Source organism: Daktulosphaira vitifoliae, unplaced genomic scaffold, assembly GCF_025091365.1.
Source record: "Daktulosphaira vitifoliae isolate Bord-2020 unplaced genomic scaffold, ASM2509136v1 Scaffold_4, whole genome shotgun sequence".
Lineage (NCBI taxonomy): Eukaryota > Metazoa > Arthropoda > Insecta > Hemiptera > Phylloxeridae > Daktulosphaira > Daktulosphaira vitifoliae.
This window is the reverse complement of record NW_026099575.1, coordinates 17,364,922-17,382,783: the sequence shown is the minus strand read 5'-3', so window position 1 is coordinate 17,382,783 and position 17,862 is coordinate 17,364,922. Positions and strand designations below refer to the sequence as shown.

At 24.1% G+C, this 17,862-nt stretch overlaps 3 protein-coding genes and 1 non-coding gene across 7 annotated transcripts; 2 read left to right on the top strand and 2 right to left on the bottom strand.

Annotated features, from left to right (window-relative positions):
• The first annotated feature begins 6,325 nt into the window (after positions 1–6,325).
• Positions 6,326–6,417, top strand: Trnai-uau (transfer RNA isoleucine (anticodon UAU)). Its single transcript is given in 2 exon segments — positions 6,326–6,363; positions 6,382–6,417. It is a non-coding gene; the product is annotated as a tRNA-Ile (tRNA).
• A 2,520-nt stretch (positions 6,418–8,937) lies between these two features.
• LOC126905870 (uncharacterized Golgi apparatus membrane protein-like protein CG5021) lies at positions 8,938–10,727 on the bottom strand. Of its 3 annotated transcripts, XM_050685993.1 has the most exons (8): positions 10,633–10,727; positions 10,499–10,558; positions 10,154–10,218; positions 9,934–10,088; positions 9,669–9,748; positions 9,440–9,565; positions 9,246–9,377; positions 8,938–9,112 (listed from the first exon to the last, which is right to left on the bottom strand). In XM_050685993.1, the coding sequence occupies exons 2-8, from the start codon at positions 10,499–10,501 to the stop codon at positions 9,032–9,034; spliced, it is 642 nt and encodes a 213-aa protein (XP_050541950.1). In that variant the 5' UTR covers positions 10,502–10,558; positions 10,633–10,727; the 3' UTR covers positions 8,938–9,031. The 3 variants fall into 3 exon arrangements, with proteins under 3 accessions (XP_050541950.1, XP_050541951.1, XP_050541949.1); XM_050685994.1 differs by having other exon boundaries at positions 9,440–9,553; positions 10,499–10,703; XM_050685992.1 differs by having other exon boundaries at positions 10,499–10,702.
• An 89-nt stretch (positions 10,728–10,816) lies between these two features.
• LOC126905863 (splicing factor 45) lies at positions 10,817–14,802 on the top strand. The gene is made up of 8 exons (XM_050685982.1): positions 10,817–11,183; positions 11,457–11,582; positions 12,431–12,536; positions 12,915–13,002; positions 13,166–13,415; positions 13,701–13,916; positions 14,269–14,458; positions 14,599–14,802. Exons 1-8 carry the CDS (start codon positions 11,073–11,075, stop codon positions 14,694–14,696), a joined length of 1,185 nt encoding a protein of 394 aa, XP_050541939.1. The 5' UTR covers positions 10,817–11,072; the 3' UTR covers positions 14,697–14,802.
• Positions 14,803–14,815: 13 nt separating this feature from the next.
• Positions 14,816–16,427, bottom strand: LOC126905866 (electron transfer flavoprotein beta subunit lysine methyltransferase-like). 2 transcript variants are annotated; one of them, XM_050685987.1, is made up of 4 exons: positions 16,394–16,427; positions 15,410–15,680; positions 15,215–15,345; positions 14,816–15,153 (listed from the first exon to the last, which is right to left on the bottom strand). In XM_050685987.1, exons 1-4 carry the CDS (start codon positions 16,410–16,412, stop codon positions 14,816–14,818), a joined length of 759 nt encoding a protein of 252 aa, XP_050541944.1. In that variant the 5' UTR covers positions 16,413–16,427. The 2 variants fall into 2 exon arrangements, with proteins under 2 accessions (XP_050541944.1, XP_050541945.1); XM_050685988.1 differs by lacking the exon at positions 16,394–16,427 and adding an exon at positions 15,830–16,135.
• Between the last annotated feature and the right edge of the window lie 1,435 nt (positions 16,428–17,862).

Below are 17,862 nucleotides of genomic sequence, written 5' to 3'. Positions count from 1 at the left end.
CTATAATTATTTTTATTTTGTGTGTAATTGAGTTAATGATTTATGATAAATGAATCACTCTGTATAGGCTATAAACAAAATTCAATAACTCAAAAATATTCTTGAGTAAACTAATAATTTTAAATTCGTGTTGTACAGAATTTAACATATTTAGTTTATACATACAGAATGATTTCTTAACTATGCCTCACGAAATAACTTTGAAATTATTATTGTTAATCATTTCTTTTTTACATTAACGATTCATTGTTGAGAAATTTAAACGAAAAATTAATTTTGTGCTACCATTTCGAATGTCAAATGGCAACCCCAATTTTTTTCATACCATCAAATTTATTTAATCGAAAAAAATATTGTCTTACATATGGGGTAATTAAATCATGACTGATTGTTAATTATTACGATATATTTGAATAAGATTTCACTTAAAGCCATTAGTTTACTTAGCCTAAGTGAAATTTTTGGTTCAACAAGTTATTATTAGCATATTAATTTACATCGACAAATATTTTACGACTCATGTTTAATTTTATAACAAAAAATTAACACCTATCAATATAAAGCTGTACAAAACAAAATAACTTTCTATCTCTCCTAAAAAGCATATGTGCTTATTATTAAACTACTATTTATTAAATAATTAAAAATTTATTTTATAAGAAAAAATATTTACAGGCAGATTGAAAATAACTGACGTCTTTCGTTGATAATAAAGAAATAAGCTAGATGATTATGTTAGTTGATATTTCCCAACTTTATTTTATCCAACATAATGTACAAAGACTCATAAATGTAATATTGTTATTAATACAAGGGTAATTCTTTAAAAACACGGTTTTAAGTCTTAACTGAATTAAAATAATATTGTATGTTAGATGGACAGTAATAGCCTTTCTATGTCTAGACATAATTATAGTCAATAAAAACGATCAGTTTATTCCAAAATGTGCAGAAAAACTATGAAATAATAAAATACACTTAATGATTGACAATGTAAGAAAGCAATACACTATGCACCATGATTTTAAATCACATTACAGGATCCTGGAAATTCTATTTGAAAGAATTCAGATTTTATGTGATATTTATTGTATTAATTTTTAGTGAGTGTTATCATCGTTCACTATAATGAAAACAATTTAGACCTATTACGATAAAAATTATGATTTTTTTTTATTATATCACGCGCGAGTTTCTACTAAAACAATAATACAAATATATTTATAATACTATACTGCTATTAAAAGTGGGACTATTATCTCAATTTGAAGATGGACCGAGACCGGATCCTTGAATTCTTTTAAAGACCAGAACTGGACCGATGAACTTTTTAAGGGACCGTAAAAATAAGGACCGATAATTTTTAACTACAGACGAACTAGGACCGGACCAATTTATTATTTGAAGTATAGGACCGAACCGTGGTCTAGTCTGGTTCAGTCCGGACCGGTTCAAACCGAACCATGCAGAGCTCTACCCTGTGTCAACGTAGAAAAATTGTGTAAATTGATATACATTTAAAGAATAATTTGAATGTAATTAAAATAAATGAAATATTGTTATTGGATTTCATATTACAGAGACGGTGTAAAATGAATTTATCCGAGGTTCTCATTAAAAACAAATTGTGAAAATTTATAAATAGGTTTCCAACAGATGTTAACCAACTAGTAAAAATATCATTTTTTCGGTATCATTTTTCGTCTTGAGTATATTAAAAATATGCATCAAAATGAATCGTACTTGGTCATTTTCTAGCAATTTGGCTAATCGAGTATCTATACTTAGTAAAATTTTCATAGTTGTTGTGTTTTATTTAATACATCAAATTTTTGAAAAGTTCATTAAGAATACTTAGGAAAAAGTTTTAAATGTATTCTCTAATTAATTAGGTAAATAATGAAATTTATTTTGATAAAATACATCAATGATCTAAAAAATATAATTGATATTGCTTTGTATCAAATGTTTTATCAAACTCAATCAATTTAATTATTATGAAGTCACAGTCAGTAAAAAAAATGAAATATATAACAACAAAAGAACGGTTTTCAATCAATTTGATAAAAATTTAAGTAATTAAGGTTAAAATGACATTTTTTAATACGTTATAACTTAAGTATAAAATAATGTTATTATGTTATAATAGGTTGGGTTACATTAAATACCTCTGGTATTTATTTCGATATTTATTGGTCGAGATATGAAAATGATTCAGTTAAAGTGCCGGTACAAAATAGACGACTTTACTTTAGTTATTACTTTGAATAAGTTTACTACCGCACTAAATTACTTTTTTCAATTATCTATATTTTTGGCCATCACTTATTAAAAGTGAAAAAACAAGTCAATTGTTGCAAACAACGAGAACAATAAAAACCCATTTCTTTACTTATTGAATACTCTATATGAAAATTTTTCTTAATTTTGTCTCATACAGAAAATTTATTTTAAAGTTTTTGTGTATAAATTAATTTTTTTAGTAATTGTTTTGTTTTTGTGCATCAAATATAAAAAAATTTGTCTTGGTACGGTACTGAATTATAAAAAAAATCTTAAGGTAATAATCTATTATAACCACTAAAAAATTGTTCACTAAATAATTTAAAAGTAGAATTGACGTTTAATTGTAAAATATCAGCACATATATTTGTATAAATACTCGAATTTTTAAGTAGTTTTTTATATGCTTTATTTACACAATACTCTAAATTTGACAGAAAATAAAAATGGTGTATTTTTATATTAAACAAATAATATATTTTACTAACATATAAAAGAAAAACGTTTTTTATCTAAAATCGTCTGTAATTGTTAAAAAAATATAATTTTTTCAAAATGATTCAATTGTCTTTATTTTCTTTACTATGTATATGTGGTGCTATTAATTTTAAAGTATCGGCCATAAGTATTTATGAATTTAATACTTTGGTGCAATACCCAGCGTGGAGAACACTAATAGGACATCAGTTTTCTGATCAACTAAGCTTCCTTGGTATAAATTTGAATAATAAAGTTGAAATTTTTACTTTAAGAACAATATTTCCAAAGAATTCAGATTTTATTACAGAGCAGAATTTTAACGACAGAGTATGGCAATTCCATTTATTATTGAGCGTTCACTATGCTATTGATTTGCTGCCTCTAACTATATTAACGATAGCTTTAAGGAATATTTGTCAAGATAGGAAAGACTGGCTATGGAAAAGATCTTGTGTAATCAAATTTAATCTTAAATATAAAATCTTTTGCCAAGAAATTAAAAAAATGAAAAACTCTTTGTTATATTTTTCTAAAATGGTTAATTTAGGCATAGATACTAATCAAATATTTACTAATAAAATTTATAATGCTTTAGATATATTTTTAAAAATAATTAATGATAGAAAACTTATAGAAGAAAATATAGTTGACGATTTAAAGTTTGCGCACAATGAAATTAAACAATTTTTTGACAACCATGCTTATCCTGTTTCATTTTATGAAGTAATAGGAAATGTAACAAAAATATCAAGTACTATTAATGACATTTCTAATAGTTTAAAAACAGAAGAAGAAAAAGCAGAGATAATAGAAGATATGCATTATGCAAGTACCATGGAACTTGTTCAGAAGAACAATAATTATGGTTTTCAATATGATCTAAATACTTTTGCTGTCAGTATAAATTTGCCGATTATGGATAATTTGATGGGAACATTTGAAAGCTTAAAATTATAAAAAGTAAACATTTATCTATGTTTAAATTAAAGATGAAATGAAATATGATTTTGACATCATTAAAATTTAAATGATTTATAATAATAATATTGTATTTCTCTTAGATATGTAAAAGTAAAATATTTAAAATTATTAAGTTTTAATTAAAAAAATATTTAATAGTTATTCACCGCTTAAAAATTAATTTTATCAGTTAAAACTAAAATTAATAATTTAAAAAATTCCATATCATATTTACTTTTAGAGTTTTGCAAAATGAGAAAAAAATGTTAATTAGAAACTATATTAAATATGTTTAGAATTATATCATTGATAAAATAAGTGAAATTAATAAAAACCTATTTTCATGAGAGTAATTGAATGGCAGTATCAGAGCTTCTGTCCCCATAGATATACATAAAATATGTATATCTTGAATTTTTTACTTTAACTTTACTTTTGTAAAATTAAAAATTTATGTAAATATTAAAAAATGTAGAGCTTTGAATCATAATAAAAAAAGTAAAATAAAGATTAGTAGAGGTTTATAATAAGTGTTTTCTATTAATTTGACTAGTCCACTTAGCGACAATATTTAATTTGGTTGCGTCAAGTTGCATCTTAGAATTTTTTAATTGAATCATATTTTTTTTAGAACAAAAAATTAATGTTATCTCATGAATAAATAAGTTTGCCCTCCTCAAAATAACTTTCTAGAACAATGTGTGACTACCCTAAACAGGGAAGATATTGAAAAAATATGATCATATTTGAATTTAATGACCTCAAAAAGATGTTTATCAACCTTTTTTCTACTCAAAAGTACAAATATTGACTTGAAATAATTTTTTCTTGTTAAAATTGCGTTTTAAAATACTGTAACACAGTGTGAGTTTTGTGTAGTAAAACGGTGTTTTGTAAAGATTAAAACTAGAGAATTATTTAGCTCATAATAACAAAGGAACATTAATTTGAAAAAAAAAATATGCTATTCATTTTAACATTTTCCTTTTAAAAAATATATTTCAACCTTCCTCGTACATTTTAATACAATTTTTAAAAACAAATTATAAAATAAAAAAATTAATTTTATATAGCATATTTCAAATGTTTAAATTCAAGACTACATTTTAAATACATCTGAAGCAAAAACGCCGGAGGTGCTACTAAAATTAAATTATACTCGCAAATACCCGAATAATATTCCATAAATAATTAGTTACAAACGCCACTAGAGATAAATAAAAAACAAAAATACTTATAAAAAATCCTTATATAATTTTTTGATTATAGTTATTAAAATAAGAAATTATAGAAAACTTAATCATAAGAATAGAGGCAGCAATAAAAAATATGACACATCCGAGATTAATTAGTGATTGATACCACAATACCCGTTTATGTCATTCGTTGCTTATTATACAGGATGTTCAGTAAGTCAGGAAACGGGTTTCTATTGTTCTCATTGTTACAAACAATGAGAACAATAGAAACCCGTTTCCTGACTTACTGAACACCCTGTATAAGGGCAAATGTTGCAATAGTTTTTTATTTATACTGAACTTACAAATTTAATTAAAAATCAAATTTTAAAACCAATCGTAATTTTTAATAGCTCTTTATAGTAAAATTATTTGATTTGATTACTAGAATTTTTTAATATCATTTATGCTAGACATAAATTGGTTGTTTGTCATGAGCTCCTCATTATCAGTAATATTTATCTCTAAAATAAAGTGCTGATTGTATATTATTTACTATGTCCCCTGTATTATGGAATCCTGAATACGTCACTAACATAAATGAAGTTCATCAAAATATTTGAAGAGCTTTCTGATTTTCTACCAAAAATAATTTTGATTTTACAATGCAGAATTTTTTGTAATTTTGGTAGTGCTAAGGTTCTTTAAGTCTCATTAATTGATGTTTATGATACTGAAATAGTTGTTAATTTTGAAGGAACATTTGCATAATACACTTCAGACTTATAAATCGTATGGTCAATTATATTTTAATTTATTACTAATTTGGCGACAATTTTTTGTCTATTACTTCATTTAAATTTAATATTTAGTTAAAAATATAATATTTAATTGTAAGAAGACTAGTTAAAAAATTATATTACCGTATATTTTATTTTACTAGAGAGTCAATATGAAAGTAAAATCGTATTTTCCTGTAAATATAATTTTACATGTTGTACAAGTGTTAACCATGCTTGATTTATGAATGGGGAGACAAGAAAAGCCACGTCTCTTGCTGATACCGCAAAAAATATGGGTTTAAAAAGTAAAATAACTTCAAGGTATACTATTTCTATTGTTTTTTTATCACCTTCATTTTTATTCTAAATTGTAATAAAAAATATTATTTTTTGAAAAAGAATACAGTTTTTTCTAGAAACACTTTTTAGGGCTCATTAAAATTTGTCCCCGGAACCACAAATAAATATAATTCGGTCTTGGAATTAATTAATTCATTTTAAAATATTATAGTTTAATTAAGTAATGAGTTTTGTTTAAAAATCAGTTTAATTTTTAACAAATAAATAATTAAAATAGTTTTACATAATTTTTATAATAACAATACAACTCTTAAATAGACTAAAATCGTCAATTTTCAACCAGGTCCAGTGGCGCAATCGGTTAGCGCACGGTACTTATAAGACAGTAGTCGTGAGCAATGCCGGGGTTGTGAGTTCGAGCCTCACCTGGACCACGAAAATTTTTGCATTTTTTTTGTATTCTTAAATATAAGAACACTTTTCAAAACTCGTAAAATATATGTTTAAGAGTTATTTAAATGTGTTAAAATTAGTTTAATACCACAGGTGATTGTTAATAACTTCCTAAAGATTATTGGATTAAGTAGTCTTCAAAAATTATAGTTTATTTGCATTAGAAAAAGGCTTTATTGTCAAAAGGAAAGATGCGTTATGTAATTATCACAGGTTACAATTCTTAGATTTTTCTTTGGAAAATCTATATTTTATTTTAAATACACTTTAAACTTGAAGTATATTTATAAATGAAGGTCAATTGGTGCATATCGAAATGTAATTTGGCATTAATAGTAATTTATTTTTTGTATATTTATTATAATATATTATATGCATAGTTGTAAAAAATACTTTTAAAAAGTATTTTAAATAATATTCAAATATTTAAAAAAAAATGTATTTAAAATACTATTTGAATACTTTTCATACAAAAGTATTTGAGTAATACTCAATTACTTTACAAAAGTATTTCAAATACTAAGAATACAATTAAAAAAAAATAATAATGTTTTTATTTTATCTAAGAGCAAATGGTTCCACCTAAATAATTACCAAGAGGGTAATTTGAGTCACATATTGAGTACTCTTAAATTAAGAAAACTCATTTATTATTTTCGATATTTTTTGTTAGAGGTAAATAAAATTAATTATTGGAGACTAATCGGTGAAAAAAATAAATATTAGTACACGTGTAAAAACCTGTAATGTATGTCTTATTGACAATAGAGTAAATCATTTGAACCTGCAATTTAGGTAAAATTGTAGGTTCAACTGATGTATTAAAAATAGATGTATACATAATAGCATTTAGATAAGCACAATAATTATGTTATACTATAATGTAACATATAAAATAACAGAGAATTATTCTCAATTTTCATTTTGACTGAGTTTAATTTGCTTGCTGTGTTACGGTTAGCAAATTAAAAAAAAAAATATATATTAATAGTACTGAATATTAAACAGTATTAAATACTAAATAATTGTATTTAAAATACTACTCAGATACTTTTTATTAAATGTATTTAAAAATACTATTCAATACCAATGAAAGTATTTGAATACTTTTATTCAAATACATTTACTCAAATGCTTTACGCCTTTGATTATATGGTTCGATACGAAAAAAAATAAAATATCATTGTATGCATAAAAGTTTTCCTTTTTAGACATTTATTTTATTTAAAAAGTTTATAAAAAAAGTTTTCAAAGCTTTGAAATTTTAATAACCTCAAAATAAAGCTATAATATATGTGAATTTTTTATCCACCTAAGAATTTTTCAGTTAATTTTTATTATCTATGTAAAGTTATTCTATAATCTACTTCAAATATTTTTATAATATTATTTATGTATAACCATTTTATGAAGCTTAATTTTTCAAATTATAAAGTGGACATATCTATTCTTTTGGAGGTTAGTTAGTTATATTTTTGCTATTAGCAAAGTTGAAATGTCATTAATCTTATACTTATCCAATTAATAATAACTAAACAATTTATTATTCAAATTATGTCAATATAGGTTAACATACATAGGTTGGTGATAGTCATTGAACTTAGTTATTTAAAATGTTATGGTAAAAACTATTAGAGGGCATGAACACATGTACCATTAATCATATAGCCAGTAATTTCCAATTTTTGTGACTAGTAGGCATGGACATCCTGCTTACAAACAGTAAATAGATCCTACTAATCCACCATATCAAGTGAGAGAAACTTGTCAAAGGAATAGTATATTGAAAGGTGTAGTTGAACTTTGTGAACTTTTATGGCACACCATAGAGTATATATCCTTACAACAGTACTGAACTTTGCTGTAGTGTACTAAACTCATCATTCATAGAAACAGAATGGATATACCACAAGGAATAATATTGTGAAATTGGGATCCAATTAAGGAATACTTGTAAGAATGAAGACGAAAACAAAAAGGCTTCATAAAAGACAGTTGGATAATTTAAAACTTAATGAGAGAATGAGACATCTAATGATAAACCAAATTAGTACTTTATGATCAATTATTACCTAACAAAAAGTGTTAGATCATGAATGATAAGACCAAGTGGTAATTTTACTGACTAATCTTAGAAGACTCAAAATTATCTTATAAAAGCAGGAACCTAACTAAAGAAGCCTGTAATAAAAGTGAAATTAGTGAAGCTCCATAAAGCTTAACATATTACACTGTGATGATAAGTTAATTTTAATCATAAAATTTGTTAAGAGATGCGTACAATATACAACTTAATCTGAATTCATAGGCAGAGTCTATACCCACCCTTTTAATAACTAAAACTAAACTAATATCTTAGATTAATTTTAACATTTTTTCTCGACTAATGGCAAAATATTCTATTTAGAAAATTTAATGTAAAAATATATACACATATATGTCCATAATAATGAATAATATGATATCTGTCGATAACTGAATTAAAAAATGAGAAACCTTAATATCATTAAATAATTTGATTTATAATTAAAATATATTTTAACATTAAATAATTGACAAAAATAATTTTATAACTGAAAATAGACTAAAAATATTTTATACAATTCCAGTTGGCCGAACATTTGGTTGATTGTTGGCAGGAGACATTCCATTTAAGCTTGACATAGTTTCTCTCATCTAAAAAATAGATATAAAAATAAAAAAATTTTAAAAAGGCAAACTTCATACAAATATTAAAAATATAAGGTTAAAAATTATCAAAGTATTTTTGTTATGATAAAAATTATTTAAGTGAAAATAATTATCATACTTTTCCAAAATTTTGAAATATAAAATTACTAGCCATAGATGATATACCAAAATTTTCTTGATTTCCATTTTTACACTTGATGTAACCATATAAATTTGCAATATTCAATGTCAATGCAATGCTCACAAGTAACTAAAAATTATATCAATAAATAAATACTTTCACATTATATAAATTAAAATTAGAGATCTTACCAGCCATTTGAAATTTATACTAAAAAATGATATAATAAAAAATAAAACCCACATAGCTGTAACTGACCACAGCCCAGCCCAAAATATTCTCGATTCACTTGGGTTTATTCGATTCTGTACAGATCCCTACAAAAACAGGGACTCATAATTTTTCTGATTATATTAGCAATAATTATTTTAAATAGTTTTTCATGAACTATGAAATATTTATAATAAAGTTATAACCCACCTTTCTAGCCTCAAAAACCCAATGAGAAACACCATCATCATCAACATAATTCCACCATCTTAATCCAACCATAATACGTCCTAAATAAATCACAATTTATTTATATAAAAATTAATCACAATGAATAATGTAGAAATATTATTTTATTCATATTAAATGGAAAATATAGATCATTATTAATTTTTATGAGTATTAATAACACACAAGCTTCATATTGTACAATATGAAAAAACTATGGTAAAAGTAATGTAACATATATATTTACCTGTAATATTTTTCACAGTCCAAAAATCCATTGATAATAATAGTATTATTAGTACAAATAGAGTTATGAAACTTTGACTGAAAATTCCTCCAAAAAAATATACCACTAATGCAGAAACACGAAAGAATAAATGGAAGAATGATACATAAGGGTGGCTAAAAAAACAAATTGTAATTAAATAGTAGTGAATAATGGTGAAAATTTTACATAAATTACTTACGGTAAATTTCCTGATGTTCCACTATTCTCCTCTCCAAATGGGATTGTATCATCAATGAGTGGGTCCTTAAAAGTATCAAATAAATTAAGATAATGTTTAGGTCACACAAAATTATTATTAGTAGCACAAATAGGCGTTAATTAGTATAAATCAAGAAGACATTTTCTTATCATTTTAAAGATGTTCAACCTCCTCTTTATTGTTTACCACTAAATAAAGCATATTAAGTTTCTTCAAATATATCTCATTGAGTTAGTTTTTAATATATGACTTTCTTGATCTCTATATTGTCTCCTATTGAGCTACAAATTTTAATAATTTAAGAAAATATTACTATGAACAAACCATATTTTGCTAGAAAAATTAATAACTTGTTTTTAAATAAAAACTTTAACAGCGCTTTATCTGTAAATATTTAAATTTGAATATTAAATACAAATTTAACATATTGAATCAATTGACAAGAAACTAATAAATACATTTTTTTACTAAATTTCGTTTAGTTGGTTGAAATACACGAACTATAGCTACGTATAATATTTTGTATTAATAAATCTATTTGAATGTGATAACAACTGAAAGCGAATATGGATTTTGCACAACATTTCTAGCTGATAACACATAAATGGAATACCGTATGCTGATAAAACCTTAAATAATAAATACAAAATACAAAAAACTTCACTAAAACAAAAAAACTAAAAATTTCAATGCAGTCATTGTCTTTGTCACTTTCATTTCTAATCAAATTGTAATCTTAAAATATTTGAAAACATCAATTTCAATTGACTATTACTTATAAATTAGATTAATCAATTCTAATGTATAATTTATTAGCATTCTACTATAAATAAGAAATTTAATTTTAATTATAATTATTAGAAGACTCTAAAATCAAATCTAAAATCAAATCTATAAGATGTCTTTGTATGATGATTTTGATGCTGTAAAGCAGAAGTCTGATGGATGGTCTTCTGGCATGAAATTATTTCAATCACAAATGCAATTGAAGAAAGCTGCCCAGACCCAAGTAAGTATAATTAGTTAATGAAATAGTGTCATAAACTTTGGAAACAATTTATACTATTTTTGTAAGAACAAGTGCATAATTTTTTTTGAATTTTTTGTTTATTTTATGTATACAATTCCCTACACATGTTCTTCTATGTGGTAGTATGTGTCAAATAAATATTAAAAATATTCACAAAAAAAATACAGTATTTTAATTATATTAATCTAATAATTAACAGTATTATATATTAAGTAAACTAAAAATTTATTAGAATATTTATTTACTTTTTAGCCAAGAAGAGAAGCAGCACGCAAAACAACTTCAGTTTTAGCACCTGTTATTGACTTAAAGAAAAAAGATGATGATGATCCTATGTTTGATCCAGGACTTGGATTTACAATTTTCCCACTTGCTAGGGTAAAGCAATGCTATGCTTTTAAGCATAGATTTAAATAATTTATAGTAGTTTTTGTGTTAAATATGACACGAAGAAAAATTTATTTTTAGTTTTATAATTAAAAATGTATACTACAATTAATTCGAACTTTTATGCTAATAATAAATGCAATCATGAAAAGTGGTATGCTTAAAAAAAAAAATGTTTAAATATATCTGTATTAAAGTATACATATTTTTAAACTGGGAAAAATAATGATTTGTCCATAAAATTTTTTAGTTATTTTTAGATTAATATTATTATTTTATAAAGATGAATTGACAAATGAGTTATACTTTAATGACAAAAAGTAAATATTACTATTGTTAAATATTAAATGGCTCAGAATTTTGATGGTAGTAATATAAAATAGTTTATTAAAAGCCCTACAGGAATGCTAGAAGTACAAAAACATTTATCTTTTTTGCTAATACATTATAAGTATATACAAGAACAGTTTATACCTTCCTACTCTATGTATTAAAATGCTTGTAATTCTATCTTATAGTATGACCCATCAAAATGTTTTATAAGCAAAAAAATTTAAATTTTATTTTGAAATCTTGAAAAAATTAAAAATCTTATTTTTTATTAGACACATAATAATAAATATGCTTTTAACAATTAATGCCTAATCTGCTGGATCAGAAGATATTAGATTTGTCAAACCATTGTTGACTATCCTATATATGTATAATAAAATTAAACAAAATCATACACTTTAAATGGGAAAATTTTCAACGTAATTTTTTTCAACTCATGACCAATAAAATGAAAAACTAGTTTTGCGTATTTCTTAACCATCCTACATATATTTTTTGTTATTTAGGAAGGAAAGAAAGTACAACGTCCTTCATTTCCTCCTATGGACTGGCCCTTTGATGGAATTGAATATGATCCAATGATTCCTAATGATTATGAAAGAGTTGTAAGAGGTAATATTTTAAATATTGTACTCTGTGTAATTTTATTAAGGTACTTAGAATACATGGGATATATGTGAAATTTTCAAAAAATTGAGTCAAGAGTGTAGCTTGACTGAAAATAATTTGTTTTAATTTAACGTACAAAAACACATTCAAAAAGAATAAAGAAATTTTGCTATAGGGAAACTTAAATCTTATTTAAAAATTTAATTTAACTATCTACAAATGTAAAAACATGATGTAACATTTGAATAAAAAAAAAATTTCCTGTACCCCTTGCATTTTATGTACTTTGTATAGTTAACTTATTTTCAATAATTTAAGAAAGAGTTACTAATTTTTCTTGAACAACAAAATTAATGTAATGCATTTAATTCTAAATTAAAGATTTAAGAGATATGCGCGATAAAGAAAAAGAAAAGGAAGATGAAGAACGACGTAAAAGAAGAGAAGAGCGTAATAAAAATAGAGATTCGTATGTGCAATATTTATTTTTAAATTATCTTGTCCATATAGATTAAAGTGAAAAACCTTTAAAATTGTTTTATATATGTATACTTTATAAGTCAACTAAATTTATATAACTAATTATCTATTTATTAAAGTTTTGTTTTCCCTATAATTTTTGTTCCTTATAGATTTAACATGATAGATTCTGTTAACATGACTCCTAGTAATGATGAACGAAGAAAAACAGGTTTTGCAGGCCGTAAAGATAGTGATAGTGATGAAGAAGATTCAAAACCTGTGTCGAGAGTTCCTGGTGCTGCTATTGCACCACCACCATCATTACAAGAATCTATAATATCATCTCCTGGTCCACAAACTCCTAGCATTGGTGTAGGTATGGGAGTTGCTGCAAAAATTATGGCTAAATATGGTTTCAAGGTAATTTTCTACAATAATTATTTGTTACTTTAGATATCAAGGTAATTAATAATATAGAGGGATACTTTTATATATTTTAATATTTTTTAGTATTATTAATACTGAAGGCAGCAATCATTTTTTAGTGGGTCACAAATTATTTTTTATGATAGTTATAAATATTGACTGATTATTTACAATGGTAGACTTGCATTGAATATAAGAGTATGCAACTAATAAGATACAAATTATTAAAGATAAGATTTTGATATGTTGGATATATATTAATTTTATAATATTTTATAGGAAGGCCAAGGTTTAGGTAAAAAAGAGCAAGGTATATCGGTTGCCTTGCAAGTAGAGAAAACTAGTAAGAGAGGAGGTCGCATAATTCATGAAAAACCAGGAGGTAATTTATCACCTCCTATGTCTGCATTAATTCAAGATGATTTTGTCGCTCCAGCACCACCACCTCCAAAACCTTTACAAAGTATCACAGAAATAATGAAAGTACAATCAAAGGTAAGGTATTTTTATAATGTATTTGAGCATTTAAAATTAAAACTTTTAGTAGTCACTATACTTAACTTTTGTTACTTTATAACATATTTTTTTTAAATATAATATCAAAATAAAGCTTAAAAAATTTCTCCATTTTAAAGACTTTGACAATTTTAATTTTATTAAATTAAATGTTTAATAAAAATCTCCATTGAAATAATATAAAAAGTAAAGTTTAAAAGTTCATCAACTTCTCTTAAGTTTTTTTCAATCTAAAAAGTTATTTTTTTGTGTTTAATAATATTTTGTGAATTCCACTAAATTAACTAATTGTTTCTGTTATTTAATTATTAACTTTTCCAAATTCAAATAGGTTGTATTATTGCGAAATATGGTGGGGCCTGGAGAAGTTGACCAAGATCTTGAACCTGAAGTGAAAGATGAATGTAATACAAAGTATGGCGATGTTAATAAAGTCCTTATCTACGAATTACCTGATGTCGATCCTGAAGAAGCTGTCCGTATATTTGTAGAATTTAAACGTATTGAATCAGCAATCAAAGGTATTTACTTATTTATTATAATTATAATGCTCCTTTAAAGAAGAGTAAAGGCAAAATAATAATTCCAAATTGTATTTAAAATTATCTTATTTTGTTATTATAATTTTAAAAAATTACTGACAATTTATTCTTGTTTGCAGCTGTAGTAGATTTGAATGGAAGATTTTTTGGTGGCAGACAAGTAAAAGCTGGATTTTATGATGTTGAAAAATTCAATAGTTATCAGTTATTAGATTAGATTCAAAAGAATAAAGTTTAATTGAGACTTTTTATTTTTACTTATTATGACTATGTAATAATTAATACTAATTGTAATATACAAAATATATTTTTTTTAATTTTAAGTTCTAGTTTATTTTAGTTAATTGTCCATACAGATGTAGTAGAAAATCCTCTGTTTTCTAAACAACTATTTTTAGTTAAATTATATTCTTTTAGTTTTACTAAACGTTTTAACAATTTATTATCAGGTTTAAAACAATATCTTCCTGGATCTCCAATTAATATAGTTTGTCGATTATCACTTAGTCTTAGTAACCAATCCCATAATAAATTAGCTAATTCTTCTGAATAAAACATATCACCAATTATGATAACGTCCCAATTTAAACTTTCAGCAAATAAAATATTTTTGGTTAAAATTTCAATTTTGGTGTTGTTTAGTTCAGCATTTAATTGGGCTGCAATGCATGCAACTAGAAAAATATAATTTCATTATAGGTAATTCTTTAATGACATAAGCGAGGTGTCTATCACCAGGATCTATATCATTAGCAGTAACGTTTTTAGCACCAGCTTTAGCAGCTGCAATTGAACAAGCTCCACTTCCACTTCCAACATCTAAGACACTTTTTTTTTTCACATAAGTTGGATTATCTAATATAAATCTAATCACATTAAAGAATTTTGATAATTTATATAAACAATTTTAATTATTAATATCACTTTTACCTAGAAATAGCTTGACCACCAGGCCAATAAAATGCCCAAAATGGATCTTCAAACTCACATTGATCACTTGGTGCGTTCCATAATTTACATTTTTCAGTAATCAAGTATAATTTTATTTCTGGTGTTAAATGTTTTGTACTTAATACAGTAGTCTCAATTATTTTTCTTGGTATACCTTTATGATATTTGCAATAATAGACTTTATTGGTACACACACATTTCAGTAAATTTAATACTTTTTGACTAAAAACACTCATTTTAACAATAATATCTGTAATTACATATTAATGATAATTCCTGTTTAAAAATTTTAACAATAAAAGGTTTTATTAATCATGAAAAAATCTCTTCTGTGGATATCAAGTCTTTTAATAATAGAAACAAAATGACAATTGTTAAAAATATTAATATCAAACTTACAATATTTTTATGAAATTATAGGGACAGCTTAAGTTATTATATTATACACATAGCTCCAAATTATTGTTAATATTTCTTATGTTATTAATTATAGTGATAATGTCGTTGATCTAATATAGAAGTTACGAAAACATGTTGAAAATTGGTATTATCTATTAGAATTATCATTTGTTATCATTTTAAATAATAACCATGCTCCCTCCTCAATGAAAAGAAAATCTTAAGTCCCTTAGCCCTAAGCGACCCTTAATTGTTAATTGTTAATGGTTTATAATTTTTGACATTTTGTTGTTAGAACTTTTATTACTTTTTTATGAAATTACAATTATAATAATGATGTTATACAGAATAGTGTATATGATTTTCAGATATCTCTTACATTTTATTTTACTATAAATATTATTTAATTTAAATTTATTCGTATACTAAAAATTGTTATAATATTTATTCTAAAGCAAAAAGTTATGTTATGATAAATATATTGTCATACAATATTTATATTAACTTCTTATGATCGTAGCCTAAAAAATAGTGTCATGAAATCAACTAAGTTAGAATACATACAATTGGCCCAGTCTTCCATGCGTTTATTAAATAATGCTTTTACTTAATTTCTCACAGAATTATGTATTATCATAGAAAAGAGATTTATCTTATCTATGGTGTTCTTTTGCTATAAGTTACTTAAGAGCGCCACGTTACTCGAATCTAATGTACTTTAAGTTTTAATTATGTGCACGTGTCAGTATTTTCTTAATTATTTATTTTAATTAATTAAATCATGATTTAAGTTTGAAAATCAGTATTTTTTCATACATTTTTCTTCGTATAAGCAAGATATTGATAAATATCTTTTCACATCGTTGACTTAACAAATTTTTAACACGGACCGGTTATCAAAAATTAAGTCGAAGAACATCGAAAAAAATTGTCTACATAAATTAATAGAGAAAAATCTAATTTGAAAATAAAATTTTTTAGTAATTATTTTAGTAACTAAAAATATTACATTTATGAAATAAAATGATTACGACTGTTTGCAAATGTACCCACAAAAAGTCCGATTCTTCCTATAGGTTTTTATAATTATTTACGAACTGTGCGCTATATTTCTTAAAAACTTCTAATTTTATTTATTTCGTTGATGGTCTGACCATTTAAAAAATTATGTGATTTGTTGAATCACATAATTTTTTAATCGCCATTATAATTCAGAAATAGAATTATTAGAATGCAAATTTATTTATATATATGTTTCATATTTTTTAAATAATGATAAATAGTAAAAAAAAAAAATTATTTTAAAAACATTCATGTAAATGCATAATTTAATAAAAAAACACGTTATCATATTACTATTCTCAAATCACATTTTAAATAAAATATACTTAAAACAATGACAAGATTACATCCTTCAAGATTTCTTACGTCTAAACCGTTGAGAGGTTCTTTCAAAATGAAGTATACCGTCTAAACCTGATTGAAACTGCTATATAGTAATTTCAAAGAGGCTTAGATAGTATGATATAATACTTCATAAATTTGTCAGAGGTATATGAATTAATGAATCATGGTAAATATTATGAATTATAAATTTTTTTTACTTTACCATTATTAATAAATTTGTATTACTTATTATGTTACAGTTGTTTTTTTTACATATTAGTAGTTACTTTTGATAAATCCAAGTATTTACCTTGAACAAATCTCAGATTTTGACTTTCTCTACTAAATGACGATAAAACCCATTCGATTCTAGGAGATATTTTTTTAATTTGTTCTGAAAAAATACATGATAAATAATGAGTTAGAATTAAATATTTTTTTTTATATTTGTAATACATTTTTAACATATTTTTTACAACATTTATGCACACATTTGTTTAAACTTTTGTGCTTAATATACTATCAGTTAAAATACAATTAGATTTACATGTTATTATTAATTTCGTTATAAAACTTAGCTCTTTAAAGTTCTATTAATAGTAAATTTAATATTATACAATAAAAGCTGTTCACGATTCTATAAATAT

Bases quoted from the DNA above. Each gene is read 5' to 3' on its own strand.
- LOC126905866 (XM_050685987.1), bottom strand. The intron at 15,346-15,409 runs GTAAAAGTGATA...TAATGTGATTAG, and splicing joins GGTGGTCAAGCTATTTCTAG to ATTTATATTAGATAATCCAA. The intron at 15,154-15,214 runs GTGATAGACACC...ATATTTTTCTAG, and splicing joins TGCTAATGATATAGATCCTG to TTGCATGCATTGCAGCCCAA.
- LOC126905870 (XM_050685993.1), bottom strand. The intron at 9,566-9,668 runs GTGGGTTATAAC...CTGTTTTTGTAG, and splicing joins GGGTTTTTGAGGCTAGAAAG to GGATCTGTACAGAATCGAAT. The intron at 9,378-9,439 runs GTAAGATCTCTA...TATAATTTTTAG, and splicing joins GTATAAATTTCAAATGGCTG to TTACTTGTGAGCATTGCATT.
- LOC126905863 (XM_050685982.1), top strand. From the start codon at position 11,073: ATGTCTTTGTATGATGATTTTGATGCTGTAAAGCAGAAGTCTGATGGA. The intron at 11,583-12,430 runs GTAAAGCAATGC...TTTGTTATTTAG, and splicing joins CAATTTTCCCACTTGCTAGG to GAAGGAAAGAAAGTACAACG. The intron at 13,917-14,268 runs GTAAGGTATTTT...AAATTCAAATAG, and splicing joins TAATGAAAGTACAATCAAAG to GTTGTATTATTGCGAAATAT.